This window comes from Pterocles gutturalis, unplaced genomic scaffold (assembly GCF_000699245.1).
Source record: "Pterocles gutturalis isolate BGI_N339 unplaced genomic scaffold, ASM69924v1 scaffold27194, whole genome shotgun sequence".
In the NCBI taxonomy this organism is placed as follows: Eukaryota; Metazoa; Chordata; class Aves; order Pterocliformes; family Pteroclidae; genus Pterocles; species Pterocles gutturalis.
This window is the reverse complement of record NW_010129047.1, coordinates 11715-33584: the sequence shown is the minus strand read 5'-3', so window position 1 is coordinate 33584 and position 21870 is coordinate 11715. Positions and strand designations below refer to the sequence as shown.

At 41.9% G+C, this 21870-nt stretch overlaps 1 protein-coding gene across 1 annotated transcript in view; it reads right to left on the bottom strand.

Moving 5' to 3' along the window:
- Positions 1-11439: 11439 nt before the first annotated feature.
- Positions 11440-21870, bottom strand: part of VGLL3 (vestigial-like family member 3) — a gene marked incomplete at its 5' end in the record, with an annotated part of 13326 nt that continues 2895 nt past the window's right edge. Inside the window, 2 exons of the mRNA XM_010079835.1 lie at positions 11440-12041; positions 18515-19015. Coding sequence (XP_010078137.1) covers positions 11998-12041; positions 18515-19015 — 545 coding nt within the window. The remainder of the gene's footprint in view (positions 12042-18514; positions 19016-21870) is intronic.

The window sequence follows — 21870 nt, the reverse complement described above, 5'->3', positions numbered from 1 at the left end:
ACCCATCAAAAGGCTAAGAAAAAAAAAAAAAAAAGGAAAAATAATATTCCAGCTGAGATTAAATTGTAATGATTACTGACTTCATATAAAGAAAATAACAGGTTCGAGATTTGCAGAAGAGTCCTTGCAATGAATTAAACTGTACATGGGAGAACTGGAGGTTTTACCAGTTGATCTGGGTTCTCTATTCTTCCTCTCAGATCTCTTCAAATTAGCAAACAGCCACATGAAAAATAATCATCAATGTCTGTCATGGATGACAGCTACTTTTTCTCCTTTACTAAGGACAACGTTTGTTAAGAATCACTGAAATACAGACAAAAATAATAGAAGGGAATATGAAGGGGCAGATTTGAAGCTTGAGGATCCTGCTTAGTTTCAATGTTCCTCTACGCTTCTCTATGTTTCAAATCCAAACAACAAAAACTGATGTAATTCCTTGTTTGTTATTGATCCCCTGCCTTGCAGATGCTGCTTTGCAAGTGCACACTGTGAATGATGAGTTTGCTCATGAAGAACATCAGGCTATTGCAGGCAAATCACTAGCCAACTGGTTTCAGTGCTTACTGTCCATGTTTGATGAGACCAGCTCATATGGCAAAGTATCATAAATGCAAAGCGACTAAAAGAATTTACTTTCTGCTTAGTGATCTGTGGGTGAAGAATGAAATTCCAACACTTGTGCTGGTCTCTTCAGGACAACAGGCAGACATTGCATTGAAGGGGAGCATGAGAAGTTCAGAGTCCCATTCTTGAGTTGTTTCTGACTCTTGACTCTGTTTGGCTCACCCAAGTCTGAGGCCTTCTGCACCAGTAGGGTATTCTGGTCTTTTGGTATCTACTTTCACAGAAAAATAACTATTTCTCCATCACAGAAAACAACAGAAAATCAATGAGATCAGATACGAGACACAAAACAGTATAATTTGTTCAAGTCATGGGCTTTAACAGTGGCTTCAAAGACTTTACTGCATCCTCCAGGTAGCAATTTCCAGTCACTGCAAGGGGAAACTGGTGGTAGAATATATGCAATCACTGGAAGATGAAATGTGGGGCAAAAGCTGAGGAGACAAGAGTTAAGGGACCTGTCACTCTTTAAACTAGGAGAATACAGCACTAAGGCACTGTAAAATGCTATAGATTGCTAGAGTGTCCTGTCCCCATTGTGTTGGTTTTTTGCATTAGGACACAGGTAATGTGAGGATGATGTTCCTAACAGTACAAGGTCTCATAAAGGTCCCCTTAAGGCTATTCACACAGAAATGTCATTGACAGCAAGGCAAAAAGGCCAGCTGGGCTAACTGAGAGCAAGGAGAACAAGAAGGAGCAACTCTCTGTAGGGAGCACTTAGGCTAGTTCCCTTGCCAGACTAAATGTGTCATTTTCTGAGGGAGCCAGAATTTCTTCTCAGATTCTGCTGAACAATGCTCCACTTCCATTTTGCCCTTTACCCAGGGCTGCTGCTCCTGCCAAGCACTTCCTGCTGCGACTGAAACCACTGAAAAAATGGAGCTTGCATTTATATTGCGCCTTTTGACATCCATGAGCCCCAGCATCACAGCTTATGGACAGGTCAGACTTGCCACGCACACAGATGTTAACTAACTGTGTGACACAGAGTCACTATGCCATGTCCCTGGACATCCACATTGCCAGACAGCCAGGAGTTTGGAAGACTGCCCTTAGAGGAGTGGAACTGGAAAACAAGAGCAAGGATAGAGCTGGCAAAAACATTAAAAACAACAGGTGGCTAAGTCACACAAAATATCCTGTAGAATTCAGAAGTGGTGCAGAGACTTATTGTGCATGAAGGATGAATTATCCTCTCTGAGAGATTGTCTAAACAGCAGCACACTTTTTAATAAAAAATAATAAAAAAAAAATTGAAGTCTAGTAGTGCTATGGACCAAGTTTGGGTGCTCCCAAAGTCTTCAGTAGAATGATATGTGTATGTAGGCTTCAGCTCTCACTGGCTACAAAACTGTTGCCTTTTTCTAAGCAACAGATTAAATTCAGGAAATTAAGACTCATGCACCGGTGACTAATGCTTTTGTCAGGCTAGTTAGGAAGCATCCGTGGACAGACACGAACCCTGTGTGCTACGTGTTGTGTCCGGCACTACTGTTCTCGAAAGACCAAGTTCAATCAGACCCAGGCACCATCCCACCTCTAATGAAAAACAACTGCTGTGTGCTGCCCTCAGGGCATGTGCTCCTGTGCCCTGTTGAAAGCAGGCTTCACCAGACAGTAGGAGGTTCTTCACAGAAGTTCAGGCAGACTTTAGGGCATCACATAGGCCCACCCAGCCTCCTCCCTCTTTGTCCAGTGGGAATCACAGACAAGTGAGTATCTTGAACAGACACAGATGTTTTAAAAAAGAGAGAATAATGGAAAAAAACATTACACAAAGCCTCCTCACGTGAGCAACGAGTACACCCCACAGCTGTTCGTTTTGTTTTGCATATTTTACATATTTACATACACAAAATATTTCCAAACATCCCTGTGTTTATTTAAAACTCTATCAGTAACATGTCTGGCAGAACAGATACAGTGCAAATATATTCACTGGATGACACTTCCCTGAATTGGTTTTAAAATGCATCTGGGGTCCAAGGCTGCTTCTACTGAATTCAACAAAAAAATTTCCAGATTTCCAAAGGAGGAAGAGCTAACTCCGTAATCCTGAAGTATTCACCTTACAGCAAAGGTCTTCAGCCAAACCATTTGAAAATGAATGAGGCAACACTTCTAAAACAAGGACTGCCGGTACATTAGAGAAAGGGATTTTTTCGCTCACATGTCACAGATGCCAGTTGCTTACAGGTGGGGATGGGAGTGGGCTGGAATGGGAATAAAACCTTCGAAGGCCTTCCTCAGATGAACCTTCCTCAGATGGTGTAGAGAAGTCAAAGAAACTGGCCAAGATCAAAAAGGGTGTGGGTGTGGGCGTGTGTTCCTCCTCCTAAAAGCATATTCTAGCTTAAAAACAGGCAGTGACACCCATGTACATGTTCGTCTTCAAAGAGCATTAACACCCATTCAGAAAAGGTTAATGATTGCCTGAGGAAGCATTTTGCCATGAACTGTTTCTGTTTTTTCTTTGTAACACATCCTTTCTCTTCCAGCCCAACCAGACAGGCAGGGAACTGGGCAGTCCCACTGTCCCTGATCACCCTCTGTGGGCAACACAAAACTTGAAAGTCTTCCCATGGGAATGAGCATAGTGCTGGCTTCCCGCATACTCCCCTGATGAGAAAGCCAAGGAGGTAGGGAGCATAGGGCAATGGTGCTGCTCCACATTGCCTCATCCAGCTTACTTGTCAGGTGGGGCAGGTGTCTGTCCCTCATAGCCAGGAAATTAACTTCTCCACAAAAGCAATCCAGAAATAAAAGGGTGAAGAAAAGGCAGGGGTAGTTGTGCATCTCATGGAATTCCTACTCAGCATCAGCTCTGTTGCTCAAAAGACAGCCAGAGCAGGGCAGAAAAAACACACAAGCAAGTAGGAAAGAACTATCCAGAATGTCATCCCAAAAGCGCTTTACTGATGGGGCTCTACAGAAGACTTCCTTTCAGCTTCTACACAGAGACCAAAAAAAAATAAGTCCATACATTTTATGTTGGGCATTCAAGAGAGACTAGGGAGTTTCCCACTGGGAAACCGGCTTCCTTAAAGTTGAATTTTCTCTTTATCCAGCTCCATCATAAAATAATAGTGTTACTCTTAAAAAGGAACAGATTTTTTTGGTTTTGGCCAGATACAGAAATCTTTGTTGCTATATTTGGCTTCCAATGTAGGACTCTCCGTTTGCTGGTGGGAGGAGGAAATTAGAGCTGGTGTTATTCATAACTAAATGGGCATGAAAAACAAACCATGTCCCTTTGAACCCTGATGCTACTATGGGCATTCACATAACAAATCATTTTCAAAGCCTGTGATACCTCTGTACATGCAACAGCCAACATCAAAACTTTATTACCCACTCTTTTACCCATAGTGATAAATCATTGCAGATGTAGTTATTGTCACAAGACAAAGACATTGGTGTAGTTCCTGGCGTTGGTTTGTTGTTTGTTTTTTGGGTTTTTTTAAATATAATTTCCCACTTGTCTTCAAAGAAATCAAAAGTGATACTCTGAAGGACAGACAATTACTGGAAGGCTGTGGCATCCAGTCCCTCTCCTCCTTCCAACAACCCCAAAAAAGAAATCAGCTAAATTAATCGGCATCCCAGCCCAACACACAGCTCAGCTGTGAGGAATTCTCACCAGATGTCTTGGTCCCCACCCGGCCTCCCACGTCACGCAGGCAGCATAACCCCTTGGAGTCCGAGGTCCTGCTGGGACGACCAGCCCCACCATGCCTGGGGTCTCCATGAAGGGCTGATGGCACCCCTGTCCCACCAGGGCCAGCCAGACCCAGCAGCTGGCAAGCCTCAGCCCCTCCCCTACCAGCACGGAGAATGCCAGCCCCCTCCTCACATCTTCTGTGGCATTTCCCCCATGACAAGCAGGCTGAGCACCACTGAAATCACTCGGCTGGGACCCAGTTTCCAGCTGATAACACACGAAACAAGATTTATCCAGATGTAACCAATGAGATTCTCAATTGGGCATCAAGGTCACTAAAGCCAGGTGACACTGATTTACATTAACAGAGGATGTGGATCATCACGACTAAAAACAGTCACAAAATAATGCTTACTCTTGAGTATCACTTCCCCTGCTCTCATTTCTTGGCATAATGAGAGCACCTGGAAGTAACCTCCACGAGCACCTGGAAACCCAGGTGTGGGGCAACACAGCTGGAGCCCTACTCTGATGAGAGCAGTAGAAGTTACAGGGAGAAGCAAAAGCACTTCAGCTAGCTCATTGCCTAGCTTAACGCACTCTTGTTTCACAAAATGCATTTGCTTCGCTGAGGATAACTGTGATTGTCTTAAAGCAACAGGTCTCCCACGTCTTTTCTCACAGACTAAACTGCAGCATACACAGCTCACTTCAAAGAAAGAAATTTCCTGCAATATTTATCCTAAGTTTTCCTTGACACTTAGTTTATACCAAATTTCCAAGTACTCACATTCTTCTGGTATGTTTTGATGGCTGTCATATCCCCCTCTATGTCTTTCATGTATTAGCCAAGCGATCGTCAGGCATTATTTGCTTACTTTTCAGCAGTATGCATCCCATCTGCATCCCCACCATCCATGGAGACTATTTCTCTCCTGGTAGCTCCCAGCCCCATTCTCTCCCACAGGAAGATTTTGAACACAATCTCTTCCTTTCCTGCCCTTCCTCTCCTTGAGTTTCTGGCTGGCAGCTCTCTCCATGTCATCCTCACGGCCTAAGAAAGAACACGGTGATTTTGAGCAGAGAAAAAGCACCCTGCTTGCTGTCTGGTCCTGGAAACAGGGCCTGGAGCAGGACGTATGGGGAAAATCCTGCTCATCTCCTGATGCTCTGTAACAGAGTATATCCCATATGGTCAGGATCTTCACAGGATTTTGCAACTAAAATTTTAACAGCTCCCTGCTGATTGTGTGCAAGTGGCAATTTTTCAAAAGCTCAGTGCTTGGCCAGGGTTCGGAGGTTTTGTTTTTCCCCTCTGTTGGAACAGTAAATGATGTATCTGTGACCAAAACACCAAACCTTCAGCCCTCAAGCCAGGACATAGACATGCAAACATTCCTTAACTAAACAGTTGTAAAACGATTTTAGCAAGGGTAAAGTTACCTCCTTAGTGAGAACCACTGAATTTGCCAAAAAAACCATCAATTTGAGATAAATAACTTGCATGGAAAGTCTCTACTTGATGACTGTCGGAACTACTAGAAAATTATAAAAATAAACACAGTCTTACACTAAGAAGTGTCAGATAGTGATTATACTAGGTCTGATTGTAAAATAGCCTCTAGAGTTAATGCAACTTAAAAAGATATTTAAAAAATACATTGTAGCAGAAGCAATCGACAGTATCTGAAATAGTGCCTTCATGAGAGCCCTGTTTGAAATCCCTTAGATGACAGACTTTCATTCCATCCAATTTTAGTAGAAGACCAGTTTAGAACACTTGTTTTACAGCGTTTTCAACAGAAGACAAACCCTCGGCTCTAAAAATTAATCCCATGGAAAAGAATAAACTCAGGATGCTGTAATTTACAAAGAGATTTATGAGTTCTTCAGTTGCAGAAGAATAAAAAGAAAGCATTAGCTAATTGTTGAGAAATACAGACCAAAACAAAAACACTACGTAAAAAATGTAACAATAAAATTCACATTAAATTATTTATTCAGTAATTAAAACAGTGACACTTTTATTTATACAAACCCCTCCATCAATTTTGATGAGAGAGGCAAAAAAGTTCAATGGAGTTTTGAGGGAAGCAGGGTTGGAAAACAGGTGGGGGGAGGAGAGGGACCCTGATTTGACTGATGGTTTTAAACAACAGCTACAAACAGCTAGCAGGGAAAGTGCAGCATAGTTCTGCAGATGCTTTACTAGATTACTGTAAACCTCAACTGCTATAAATATCAGTTGTCTATAGGTACTAGTTACCTGAGCCCAAGCTCATTGGAACCAATGCTGATTCCAATTGATGTCTACCAATGTTGGACCAGACCTCAGGCCACCACGCTGTGCCAGCCAACACTGGACTGTAATTTAGGCATTAGAGGCTGGTCCCAGTGATCTCAATGCCATCAAAGATTTCCAAAGACACCAAGGGGAGGAAGCAGAATTCAGACTCCTGTATGCAAATGATCATAATTAATGATGCACAGCTGATCTATCTTGAAGGCTTGAGCCTTTGAGCAGGTGCATGAGATAACTGTGATGTTTTAATTACCCCCATCCTTAAACCATCTTTATTGGGAGCTGAAAACATATTGCCTTTTGCAGAGAATCCCAGCCCAGCTTTCACAGGTCCCACTGTGGGGAGACCACAGAACAAGAACAAGGAGAGGGTTTATGGGCACTCTGCAGACCAAGGGCACCTAAAACATAGGTTTAGGGACATCTGTAATTCCCCTTGGCAACCAGTTCACCCCATGAGATGGGGCAAGTATAAACCTGCCAACACAACCTAATTTTAATATGTTGAGCAGTGGCTGCCCCACCATCTACATACAATGCTGGAGAGGATCATCTCTGCTCACAGCTCTACCAGCCCAACCTTTGCAAGATGACTGCTCCTGCCTCTTCTGTTACAGGGATGGGATTTTGACCTTGGTCAGGCAAGAGTCCCTTAGCCTTTAAAGGTACATCCTCCTGCATCACACCTGTCAGATTGTGCCCACAGGGCTAATATGTAAAAGCAGTATTTATTTTTAAATACCTTCTTGCTTTACATGAGATTTCAGTTACAAACAACATGCATCAACTTTTTAAAAAATCCACAAGCAAACAATATTTATCATCCAAATACCCTTTAAAAGCTCAAAGGCTGACATATGAAAGCCAATAAGTCAATTTTAAAAATATATATTTCTAAATTGTTTATAAGAAAGATATGTTGCTGGTCCATTGATAAGGAGAAAAAGCTTGTACCTGAAATTAATTAAAATAATCCTATTCAAAAAGATATGCTTGTCTGCTGAAAGGCAATATATTGCACCTCTCTATGTAACTCTGCTGACCCCATGGTCATCTTTACAGATACAACAAATCAGATGTTTTGAAAGGGATTTTTTTGTTGTTGTTGAGTTTCTGTTGCTGTTGTTTGTTTTTGTTTTTTACAAGTTTGGAAAAATTCCATTCACTCCTGAGGTTACAGAGAATGCAATAAATCCTACATTTTTTCAGTCTCAGATGAGATTTAGCGATGTGATTCACTTCATTTCCAAAGGTTGTGCATTTGAAGCATGAGGGTGGAATGGAAGGAACCAGGTATAGCTACACATGCGTGTATATGTATGTATATAAATATACACACACACACAAAGAATTGCAGGAGGAGAGCAAGACATACTCAATAGCCAGGAAGCAGAAAGGCTGGGTACAGGCAGGTTGATCCTAAGGGCACGTGGGGGTAAATGTGACACCCCCTTCCCGCAACCTCTGTTCTCTCTGAAAGCTGTGATGAAAGATTCTTCCTCAAAAGCACGTTTTGAGGTAGAAGTAGATGATTGAGAGAAAACTGCCGTTCACTGAAGATCTTCACACTATGAAAGTGGTATCAGACAAACTGATAACTGAATTTGTGTGTCTCATGAGGAAAGGAATCAGAATAAAGTGCATTCTCCTATTGCCAAGCGTAGCTTATTCAGCTCTCCAGAAATCAAATCTGCTAGGCAGTCAGCAGCTGCAGTATTCCATCATCTTGCTGGGATGGAAATGCCCAGTTCAAACAAACTGGCATCTGCTTTTCAGAAACTGGTAGACAGCTTGAACCTTCACAGTCTTCAAATGAAGACACAAAAATTGACAGCAGATTTCTCAGCATTAATAGGAATAAAATCAAATCCTGGACAACTTTAAGGAGTTTAGTACATAGATTTTCTTGAAATAAAACAATAATTTCCCTATGTTCCTCCAGAAGTAGTGATAGAGTACATTATGTTTTATAAGCCCTAGCAAAATGAACGATCCACTTCCCTAGGAAAGCATCAGAACTTGCCACACACAAAAAGACTGAAACAACTCCTTTAGTAATGTGTTAAGACACATAACTTGTCTGTGACCTGATTTTGAGGGCCTTTTTTTCCTATCTGCAGAAACACAAGCAGTCTTAACATTTGTGTTTCTTTCTCACTGCCACCAACTCCCTGTAACTGCAATGCTGCGAGCAAGCACTCCCCTCCTCTTTCAAGAACAAAACCATCACAGCATCTGCTTTTCATAAGTACATTTGTGCGTGTGTATAAGTGTGCGTGTATGAGAGAGAGAGAAAAGAAAATCTGCTGCATTTAAAAGTTTGTCCCAGGGAAGGATTTTTTCTTTCCCATCCTTCAAATTGTGTAACATAGAAGTAGGGCTAGTGCTATAGACTTGTGCTTTTACTTTCAAGCTGCTTTTTAGTACAGGAGATGGTTAGTGACCGAGAAGAAAAAAATGAATTTATTTTACTTTCAAAGTCAATTGACTGTGCACGAATGGTTATAGACAATAGCAGGTTTTTATTGGCACTTGTCTCCCAGGGCCTGGAGAGCAACAGAAGTTCTTTTTTTGTGGAAACTGGGCACATAACAGTAGTCCTTGAGGTGGAAGAGGCAATAGCTTTGCCACATATTCATCACCACTATCAATTCAATAAAACAATCCAGAAAAGGATTCCAGTGCAAATTGTGGGTCTGTTTTCCCCGTTCCATTCTTGTCCCATGTTTCGACATCTATAAGCAACATGAGGAGGTCTCTCATCATCTGAACTTGCAAAGAGGAAGGCAATGAACTGACTGCTCTTGCTACACTTTATTTCAGGAAGTCAAGCACACTGCACCTCAAAAAGAAATGTTGCCTTTTTTTTTGCTCCCCCGGCCACCCAAACTCTCCAGCCCTGAAGTTCAAAGAGGATACATTGCCTCTTTGCCTTCCAGCTTTGCCAAGTCCAGAAAAAATAATTTAAAAAATAAAATTTCAAGCTTGGATTTTTTCCTCCCAGTATTTCTAACACTGACAGAATTCCTATGTCAGAACTCTCATTCTTGAGATATTTCCTGAACTATACTGTCCTGTTAAGAAAGTGAACTATGTCAGCTATTACTATGTTCCCTCCCATACAGTTTTCCCATTGTATTACAAATTCATCGACAAATTGAGGAGCTAGCTCCACCAGAGCAACAATACACAGAACTGTCATGAGAGGGAAATTTATTGAGAGATAGAAATGCTGATGGACTATAAAGATGAGGAAAAAACCCCACCACATTTTATTCAGCATCTCAACATGGAAACTACAACCCTACTATTCTAAAGTAATATTTAAACATAGTCCATTCAGCACTTTCACACTGTCTCAAACTTCAAATCAGCAAGGTACACACTTAAGGGTCTTGCCAAATTGTGACATAATCCTAATGCCTCCAGTACCAGCATGTCAAGCCCTCTCACGTGGCAAGGGATAACGCTCAACACCTCACAGGATCAAGTTCAAAAAGCCTGGAGAGAAGCAGCAGCGCAGGGAGGGAGGCCTGGATTTGAGAATGGCATGCACATCCCAACACTCCCCCTCCCCTTTCACACACAGATCCATGTGGTCTCCACCTGAAAAACTTAAATTTACAATGGTCCTTGTCTTAAAATTAAACTGTTGCTTATCTCAGCCATGTGTCTTGGTTTCCATTTAACTTGTTTGTCTTTCAGACAAGGATGTCTGAAAACAGTGGTAACAGAAATAAGATAGGTTATAAGAGCCTTGGGAAACATTAGAGAGGGACCCTGGGTGCACAGAGCAGAAACACATCATCTCCAAGCAACAGCTAGGATCTAGCAACCCAGGCCCCAACCCTGCGCTCAGCCCCACCTAAGTATGTGCTCCAGCCCATCACAGGACTGGAGCTGTCAAAGGTAATCTTGCAGCCCTTATTCAGGATTGTATCGTGCTCACCTTGGCTACAACTTAGTCATTATTATGCAAGTCAGATCCAAGGCCCAGGACAGAAATGGGTTTTCCCAAACACCTTGCAGAGTGCTGTGGCTAGACGTGGCCACCTTGTTTCCAAGTTCATATTCTTACTCAGACAGCACCCAAGCCTGAATTTGTACACACTGAGCACGTGCAACTTTGTATGAAATTCAAGAGCCCGGGTCTTTGTAAGGCCCACTGAAAATCTTACGTTAAATAAACAGATTTTGAAGTCTACAGGAGCTGAAAACTTCAGTGCTTTCCTTGAGGTCTCAACAAACAGACCAGGCCAGTTGAAAACATTTTGTTTCCACGAGTCACACTTTTTTATAAAACTGACTGAATATTGACGTTGTTAAGTTACCACCCTTGAAATGGCTTAGCTGAAAGTCCTGCCTCATGAGTTAAAGTAAGATTATCCTGATACTTACGAGCACTACGAGGGCCTGAAACATAACCCATAGGTGACCGTGTTGAATAGATTCAATGCATCATGGATAAGGCTCCAACTCATGCCTGATTTAAACCCATAAGAGTATTTGGTCCATTTTGAAAGAATGGATGGGTCGGAAATGCAGTTCCTGTAATCCCAGGCTTTACTTCATGCTAAAGGTATTTGCAAGTTTCTGACAACCAGCACAGCACAAGGCCACCTTTAGAAGCAAGAAAATAAAAACATCCTTACTACAACCTAACTCCATCAGGAAAAATATTTGGCTGAAACTTTAGGTGTGAATTATACTTGCTTAAGCTAGAACAAAAAGACAAAAACATCAAAAACTAGTAATGTGGAAACAAGGAAGGTTTAGCTCTTTAAAAAGAAAGCAAAGATAGACATTTGAGGTAACAAAAAAAACCCGAAATGCACAAACACATCACAGACATCTAAAAATAGCATTTTATACATTTTTTGCCAGTGCTTCTCTGAGAGAAAGTTCTTTAAACAGAACTTAACAATTTTACAATTTTTTTAAAAAAAAATATGTCATCCTAAAATAGCCCATCAATCCTTACCCAAACTTTCTGTATTTCTACAAAAATAGATGCACAAAGAGCTACAAAATACTGTATTCCTGAAAGGAGGCGCACTGTAGTCAAGAGAGAGCCTTTTTCCTGACAGTTGAGACTGTTCATAAAAGTATCAAGCTGAACAAAATAAAACACTGTTAAAGGAGCAGAAAGGAGTTAGGTTGCCCAGCTGCAGCAGGCTCAGATGAGGAAAGAAAGAAAAGTTAGGTTTTTGGTTTTTTTCCAACACTGTGGGACCCATAAATGGCCTTACAAACAAAAGGCTCAATAGCAAAACTAGAATGGTTGGCTCTTCATCTTCATGTGTGTCCTTTGCCCCATGCAGAAGGAGTCAATGACTGTTATATCGCCCGCCCAGCTGCGCTGACTCCAGGTCTAGCTGGTCTTAATTTATCTGAATTTTGAACTTCAGAACCAAGAAGTTTCCTTGTTCTTGTCCTGATGCTGTAGACCTACATTTCGGAAGAGAAAAAAAGAAATTTTAAAGTTGATACAGCTTTTTCCTCCCCAAGCAACTGAAATAAGTATATACAGTTTTTGATTAAATTAAAAAACAAAAAAAAAAAAAAAAAAACCCCACAACTTACCAGCCTAGTGGACTTGTTAGTAACATTGCTATTGCTCACAATTTTATAGTTTACATGGGATAAGCTTAAACTACACTTAAGTTTTAGACTGGCTCAAGACGTTCAGGAATGCTGATAAAATCCTCTGTGTGCTTTTGTGTTTTGGCCTTGTTGGGACCATGGCATGGCATGATAAAATCTTCCAGCAAGGTCTGCACAGACAATCCAGTATACAAAAGAATAATTTTTACTGATAGGGGCCAGCCACAGACCCTACCTCTTTTAGAAAAGTCCTGTGACACTTTGGGATCTCACAGTTTCTATAGCATTTCACTGTACCAAGGAGAGAGGGAAAATGTTCCTGCAGCAAATAAAAAAGCTGAAATTATTTCACCTACAGAGTGTCAGATTTTTAGCCAAGAATGGCTAGTGCTTCCACATGGGAAAAAATAATGATTTTTCAGCTTGCATTTGTTATGAGTTCTTCTAACATTTTCCTTTACAAAGAGTGAGGACTATCTAATAAATGCAGTGCTATGTTGTGTCTTTAGCTTTATACACTTGGAACCTGTGTTGTAACCTGGGATTTCTCTGCTCCAGAGGGATTAAATCTTTGCTAGATTTAAACCCAACCAGGCATATACCTAAAATCCAGACAAGAGAGGGACGTGCAGATGAAACTTCCCAAAGAAGATACATACTTGCTCCTTTATGGGGAAAGTCAAAAGGAGAGAGGTGTCAGCACGTATTTCAACGGGTAGTAAGGCACTTAGGACTCACTGATTTAAAACCTGGCCTTTGACATTTTGAGCCAAGCAAATGAAGGTGCACTTCCCACTATAAATCATCATTACTATATAGACAGCAATATGCTGCTGTGTCATACTACATATTGCCCTGCTACATAGTGTACCAAGACCGATGCATTGATTGCTTGATCTGCTAAGAATTTAGGGCCAGTTTCACCAGTAACGTAAGTAGGTGCAACTCCAGAACTCTGTGACGTTTCAACCATCAAAGCTCCATGTTCATTTGATTGTTAAGCTGTGATGTTAACGTGATGTTAACCTGTGATGTTAATGTGCTAAGTAAGCACGGATCTCTCATTTCCATATCTGTTCACATAGTGAAACATAAAGACCCATATGTTTTCAGAAAGCCTGACAGGCATGATGAGTTCAGATCTGATCTCCTTGGTTTAGGAGTACAAACAGTTAAATCTCTGATGATGACCAACATCATTTCAGAGTTGATCTACAAAGCAACTAACAGTCATATAAAATATGAGATATTGCTTTGTGTGAGCATCCCCAAGCAGCATCCAAACACTCGTGTGTCGAGCAGTGAACAGACAGGGAAAGCAGAGCACACAAGTAGAGCATGCCAAACCCTGTTCAGTGGCTTTCTGAACTATCTCACAAGCACTAGCACTTATTTCTTTAGATTGGAAAAAATGGAATATCCCTCAACTAAAGGATGCCTATAAAAACACGTTTAGAGGCTCTTTACTCAATGTGGATGTCTCCTTGTTTTCCTGGCAGTATTATTCACAGGCAGAGTCATCATAACTACTGTTAGCTTCCTTCAAAGCTCCCTCAAAGTCAGTGATGACAATTTTGTGTTATTTTTCCTCTGCTGTTTACAATTTTTTTTTAAACAAAGACAAAAAAAAAAAAAAAATGAGATTGTCATACAGCAGAAACCTTTCCAAGTGTGAGGAAGCCATTTAAGTTCACCAGTGGAGCACTGAAGGCCACCAGAGGCAATGGAAGCTGATGAGAGGAGAAACTGGTTACATGGCTCCTTGCAGCTTAAGAAAAATGACACACACACATCTTTAAGAGGATGTCCACCTGATAGTAGCAACTGGCAGAAGGAGAATAACCAGCCGAACAGACACCTTCCTAGATAGGCGTCTTTGCAGCAAACAGAAGTAACTGTAACAAGGAAGTTTAAGGTACAGCTATTAAGTTTAAACAGACACTGAAAACAATCCAAACACCCGAAGTTTCTTTAGTTACAGAACTGAATGTGGAACACTTTCCATGCCTTTTCATCGTTATATTCCCATCTCCTTCATGGCAAGGCTATCTGCAGTCCTAACATCATCCAAGTGCAACCTTGCTACTATCTGAAAGCTTTCACTTGCAGCCTGCTGCAAGAACATCTTCCTCTTAGCTTGCGTTGCGTGAGTCAGTATTGGCACACCAGCACAACTCCCCATCTCTGGGACACCAACATTATAGCTGATTGCCACGGAAGCAGAATGTAGGTTCTGTGGGAACATCTAAACAAATTTAATGAGTCGTAACAAACTCCTGGGATGTGTGTGAACAGAGACAACTTTGCAGAAGGCATCAGACTGACCCCTCAAATTCCACATTTGACATGACGCACCAACCCACAGGCATTTCCAAAAGTGGACTTTCCACAGTTAGCCAGGACTAGAGGATGTTGATTAGTTCACCTAAATTTCAAGTTATGCACCTCAAAGTCCAGAACTTGGCATGATAAAAGATGTGCACCTCAATTTTAAGATAGACATACAACCCTCAGATATACCAAGATCCTGCTCTGCTTTTACTGTGCTGGGGCTACAGGAAGCCTCCTTCAGCATGTTTATCCAACAGCAGGACAGGATATCCTCCTAGACTCTTCAGCAGCAGGACAAATTTCTCTGCTGTCCTCCTCACAGGGCTGCCCGCAGACCTGGCAGCTGCCAGCACAGCTCAATCCAATCGATCACCTGAAGTGCCCAGTGTGCAGGGCAGCCTCTTACTCCTGAGGAAAGCACTGATGGCCATAACCATCAGCTCTACTGCAAGACAGCAGTTCCCCTCCACATCCCCCTGGTCTTAAGTTCTCAGCTCAGCTTGTGCACCCTTTATGTAAATACGAGGACTTAGCCCCAACACTGGGATTACGGCTGCAGCAATGCTCTCTGTATGTATGCCATGAACAACAGTCAGTGCTGTTAGAGGCTGACCTTGCTTTGCTTGACATTGGCAGGACATGGAATTCTGACCTAAAGCACACAAACATGTTGTGCTTGTAACAATAGCTGATATAAAATACACTTTTATATTGAGCATTATAGCTTGGATGCTTCATCTTCACTACCACACTGCATACCAGCAGCCACAAACATAGCAGGTTTTAATGCAATTTGATGTAGACTAGGATTTTCATTACTCCCACTTTTACCAATAAAGAAGCTTCTAAAAGGGTTAATTTGCAGCACACAATGTGAGGATTAAGCCACATTTAATGGGAATCAGGTAGCTAAATCCCTCTTCATCCTCTAAAAAAGGACCATGTAAGTTCAAACAGATGTGCAAGACAGATCAATACTTTGTTAGCTCTGTGAAGGGTGATATGTTGATGTCCTGAAACATAAACTCCCAAACTATACCGTGTATGCAAGGGGAACCCCCTCTTAACCTTTGAAGTGATTCAGCATTACCCATTCATGAGATTGAATATTTGGCTTAGTATGGCAGAGATGCAACAATGTATCTGGAAGAGGGTAAGGTTACAGCCAGCCTGCACTATCATTCCAAACAATCCAGCGTGAGGAATTTTTCAAATGTTTCTATAATCGCGTGTGACAGTAGCACAAGAAATGTGACCCACAGTAAGGGAGTGAGGAGGAATAATCTTCCTATCTGAAGGACTCTGAAAAGCAATGTCTAGGTATATACCAAATGGACTTTTTTATATAAATCATCTGAAGCTCATGGAATCTTTTATTCTCCAAGGACATATGAGCAAAAACTTCCAGAACTTAAGTTTTCTTGCCACGATGGCCTTACCATATTCTGGAGAAACCACACATATGCTGCAGAAAGCCAGTACATTCTTCCAGGCCCTTCAGTTTTTAGCCTCTCTGTTGAGATTGCTGTCTCACGTTTGAGTTAAATGTAATACAATTCTGTGTGATGTGGAGACTTATCCAGTATAATCCTCCCCTGGAGTGGAAACGAGCAAGAAAAGCTTCACCTGTGCTGGTGAGTGCTCCATGTGACTCAGTGGGGTACTTCAGCAACCCCCTCCTCTCCCCGGCAGCACAACACACTTTCAGTGGATGACACCATTTGACATTCCCACAAAACGCTGAGACAATTAAGCTTCCTCTTTTCACCATGATTGCTCCTGGAATGCCTGTCACCAAAGCATTTGTCTCAAATCTACAAGCTGCAGGCAAGGCTGAAAAGGAAGCTTAGAACCTTCCTGCCCTTCCCAGCAAGCCTCTGCTTGGACAGCACAGGAGAGATGTGTGCAGGGTAAGAGAGAAAATAATTGTAATATTACAGGCTACCACGACGTGCTGTGCTTTGTTGCTTGCTCCCTTGTTTCCAAAGCCTTAAGTGCCAAATTGGGGTTGCCTGCTAAGGTTTTGCTGTTGTGTTTCAATGCATGGCCACTCTGAATAGTCACAAATGAGTTGAGACACTGTTCTGCTGAGATCCTCTGTTCCTGCAAACCAGTCACACCAGTTCCCATCTTTCTTTTCCCCCATAGGAACTCATGGAACAAAACCCACACATCAGGCATGGGCCAGAATGTGTTTTCTGCCACCTGACACGCTGAGTAGACAACGACAAGACATGCAAGCCACTGTTAAGCACTGTCAAATCAGGATCCTGACAAAATTAGCATCCAACTGTACCCTTCCTAGGGATTTTCACAAGGAGCAGTCAGCATCAAGCAAAGGCTATTATTCCTGTAAGGCGGTGCTAGGACCCATAGTCATCTTTGAGGTATTGTGCTCTTACAGAAAAGAGAAAAAGCACCTAGTTTGTTAGACGTACTACTACCAACAAAGTACCAGCAAGCAAACCAACTTGCCCAGCACTGATACAACTCACAGCCTAGGCTAGACCTACACCTAAGCCATGTAGTGGTTTCTCCTGAGTAACAATCCCTTATGCAGTTCTCAGCTCCATCCCTAAAAGGTAAATTACGTACCAGAGCTCTGGAGCTGGATCACTGGGGCTACTGTCAGACCAGGGGGCTCATCCCCTCCACATGTGGCAGTGACAATTTTCTTACACTTCGGAGAAGGCAGCTCACTCCCATTATGGAATTTATCAGAAAGGCAAAACTTGAGATTCCAGTCTCGTCAGACTATCATTGTATACCCAAAGCATAAAATGTAATTCCTCTTGTATCATTGGCATGGCTGGAAACATTAATAATAGACATAAAATTGTGCAGCGTTAAGAATCCTATTATGCTTTTTCTTAATTTCTTGATGTAGCAAGTGGTATGGGATTTAGAAGAGATTATTGGTTCCCAGTTGCTAGTAAGGGAAGAGAAAGACATGTGTTAGGTTATCTCTGTTATAATCGGGTTTTGAGTTCATATTATTTCATATTTAAGAAACAGCTTTTTTTTTTTGTCCACCAATCCTTTGTTCCCTTGCACACTGATCAAAGCGAGGAAGTGTGTCTCACACATTGAATCAGTTAGCTAGAGCTATCAAGAAGACAGACAAACCGATATCTTAAGGAAAAAGGAAGAGAGATGCAAACCTAGTATTTCCTTAATAAATAACGTGTTTAAGAAGTACTAATCTCCAAGGATTGCTGCTAGTCAGATAAATACCAAGCAGAAAAAGGAGACCTCAGTGCACATGAGCTCCAGGATAGATGTGCTGGAAACTGTTAGTCACCCATCACCTGATCACAAGCAGCTATGAACAGCGAGGGCTGCTAGACTGCTCCTAACACTGAGAACCTGCCAGTCAAAGCTTGCAGATGCATATATAGTTTATGGAGGCTGTCCTATGGCTACAGACCCTGCAGTAAAATTAATCTAATTCACAGACCTCTGCCTAGAACATACAGAAAGAAGTTCAGTTTGATGGCGAGCACAGCTCAAACAGCATCACTGCTCTCTACGTGACACCTGGATACTAAATAGGAGGAAATGCTGATCTGTTCAAATTTAAATGCATAAGATGCAGTCCTCAAGTACTGACAAGTTATTAGTTCAGTCCCTATCGGAGCTATATTTTGGTGAACACACATACGAACTAGATGAACAAGATGGAAGCTTCCACATCAAAGTTTAATTAACCATTTCCCACAAGATTTAAACAGAAAAAGGCATATCATGTCACAACTCATTTGGCTTGAATGGGACCAAGGCAGACAAAGGTCTCTCAGTAAAAGGCAATAAGAGCTGGATGTTTCACAGCTTATCTGCTCTGACAGCAACTTCAGAAGGGACTCCCACCTGGAAATATATTTGGAGAATACTCTGAAAGCGAGCCCCGCTTCAGCTGCAGGGAGTCCACTTGTTTGCTCAAATTCTTCCTGCTAAAAAAAGTCACAGACACAATCGAACCACCTTACCTGTGTCAAACCCAAAACTTGGCACAATGTCCACCGTTCCGTGAAAGGCTCCAGCCCATGCTGAGGTAGCGCTAGTGACAGCAGCGGGATCCGTCTTTGTCACGTCACACTGAGGAGCAGGAATCCTGGCTGCGCGGACTGAAGGCATCAGCAGGGACCCATACCGGGGGTCACGGTGCGAGCTGGGATGATGATGGTGCATGTGCGGATGAGGGTGATGGCGATGCATGTACATGTCATGCATGTGTGCATACGAAGGGCTCACCTGAGATGCTAAAGGATAATGCCAGGATTCAGACACAGCAGGGGAAGGAGGTGGGGCAGTCTGATGAAGGCCGTGTCCTGGCCAGCTGCTGGGATCTGGTGTTGGGAAGGTGCCTGGTGCAGTAACGGGGAAATCGGGGTGTACTCCACTTAAGCATGGTGGAGGGGGAGGTTGATAAGAGCTGGTCCAAAATGAAGTTGGGAAACTGCTCCTTTGGCTTGAAATTGTTGAGCTTTCTGGTAGAGAGGAGAGAAATGAAGTATGACTGAAACTGAACAACAGATTTTATGACAAAAAACCCACAATGATTTTCTACTGTTTCAAATTTGTAACACTGAGCTCAAGTTTCCCCAGCAATTGCAGAAATACAGGACAGTTGAGGTAGGAGGGGACCCTCTTGAGATCATCCAGTCCAACTCTCCTGCTCAAGCAGGGTCACCAGGAACAGGTTGTGCAGGACTGTGTCCAGTCAGATTTTGACTGAGATCCAAACTCTATTACCTCTCTGGTCAACGTGTTCTAGTGTTTGGCCACCCTCAACAATAATTAAAAAAAAAAAAAAAAAAAAGTGTTTTCTTGCCTTCAGATTGAATTTCCTGCTTTCTAATTCATGTCTATTGCCCCTTATCCTGTAAGCAAGCACTACTGAGGAAAGCCTGGCTCCCTCATCTTCATTCCCTCCCATCAGGTATTTGCACATATTGACAAGATTCCCCCAAGGAGACTTCTCCAGGCTGAAGAGTCACAGCTCTCTCAGGACCTTGGTACAGGAATTATGAGGAGAGGTGAATTCCTGACCAAACCAGGACACATAATTTAGAAACGCAACTGTTGTGTCTGTAAATGCTTCGGAGGACAGAGAACCAGGTCACACTGCAGGAAGTGAGACATTTGGCTACAGGAAGAATACCACATCTTCTCAAACTAATTGCATTTTTTGATGGGATAAAGATCATAGCTAACGCATCTTATGTTAGTCCCTTATAGAATATGTTGCCCTGCACCCAACAGGATCAGATAAGCAGAAGCATCTATGTAACTGAAAGCTTTTGTCAGAAATAAAAGACTTGCTGCTTCTTACAGCTAGGGCTCAACTTTTATTTAAATGGATCTAATACCTCTACATTATGAAATCACATTCTAAAAATTCCTCTTTTGAAGGAGCTGTTAATGTTTTTGATGTGTAGGAAAGTATTGGCACCTCCATTCTCACAATCCTCTTGCCAGCTCATGTTTGAAAGTACTGCTTCATGCAATACGTCTTAGCTCAAATAGGGCTTTTTTGGTCAAAGACGGAAACATAAAAATATAGGACTTTACCTCTGATGAAAGAACAGTCATAAAAATAGCCTACGGAGAAATAAAGCCAGGGAAGTTTAATATTTGACAAGGCAAGGAATCCTCTGTTCCTCATATAACATTTACAAAAATATTTATATTATTTTTTTTAAATGGCCTTTTGTTTTGTTTTGTTTAACAAGCAACTGGAATGAGACTTGGGTGAAGACACCATTGAGAATGAACAGATTCTTCAAATGCCCCTGACTCTGAACTTTGCTTACACAAAAATATTTTGGAAACAAACTGTAAAAGTATTTTCTGACTGCATCACTAGGACACTCATGTATCTGTTTTGAAAACCATTAAAACTATAGAAATTTTTCCACACATCAATTGGCTTCGATATAGGCAGTTCACTGAGTCTGATTACATTCTGATATGGGAAATAAACTTTGCAAACTCACTATGGACGAAAGTAGAGGACTTCTTTTTGTGCCAAAGCCCTTCAGAGGCTGCAAGCTTATCTAGCAAACCGTACTCCAACATGGCTTTCTTCAAAAGGTTGCTTCTTTTTTTAGCAATGTATTTCTATTGTAACTCATACTAGAAGACTGGAGAGAGCTTCAAGCATATAACAGAAGCCTCAGCACCACTCTGAAATTGGTATTGTTCCTTGTTTGTAAATTGTTCCTTGTTACAAGGGATTAGGCTAAGATAGAGAGTGCACATGCCTTACAGTGCTGGCAACAGGGCTGACGAAAAAAAAGCAAAAACAAGCTTTTCATGTCCAGTCTGTTGTTTTCCTCACTGCTTAACAGAGGAGCACAGCTTGACAATGCATTGCCAGTATTCTGGAAAATTAATCTCTGTAATCAAGAGTTTTTGAAAACTATCTGGCTGTTATCTGCATGGAAAAGCCCTAAATCCAAACCATATAACTTCAAAAAAGCACAGAAAACCACAAAGTATCTGAAGGACAACTTTAATACCAGTAGAGAGCACTTTAAACCACTGGATTTGACAATACGAACTCAACTCAGATTGCATACCAGCTTGGCTTTATAATCATGCTGAAGATCTAGCCACAGAAAACAGGTTTGATCATCTCCATTTTTCAAACCTGTGAACTTCACAAAGCCATTACCACTGTCAGAAGCTGTCATGGATCAGCCACCACTGAGACACCATCGAGTGTAAGTGCAGAGATCAACCTCACCAGTCAAGGTCAAGTTATGTCACTGTAGATACAGGGTCCATCCAGGTTATATGAACATGCAAGAAAACTTCATCCACCCTGAGCACCCACAGAGAATAAGCATGCAGCAACCCTATCAACAAGAACCATCTCTGTGTCAAACCAAAACCCCCAACCACCACACATTTCCAAGGTGTTTGAAGGGTGTCCTTTCCTTCCCACCTTTAAAACAGTGAGCACAACCAATTATCTTTACAGATACCTGCTCTCTATGGGACATGGCAATGGAGAAACAGCCATTTCAGCACTGCCCTTGAGAAAGAAAAAAAAAAATAATCTGAGTAGCTTCCACGGGCTTTCAGGAGGGGGGACGGAGGCATTTAATAAAGACCGTCTGCCAAGAAAGATACTACAGTTACCACAATTTCCTATTCTAAGCACAGGGAGGCAGGGAGATGGCAACATCTCAGATACCACGAAGTGGTGACTAATGCAAATGTTCATGGTGGCTGGCCAACATGCACTGAAAACATGCCAAAGTGCACATGCTCTAAAGACAACAATGTATGGGATTTTCTGTAGTACAACATTACTTCTTAGTTAAAGCAGGAGGGA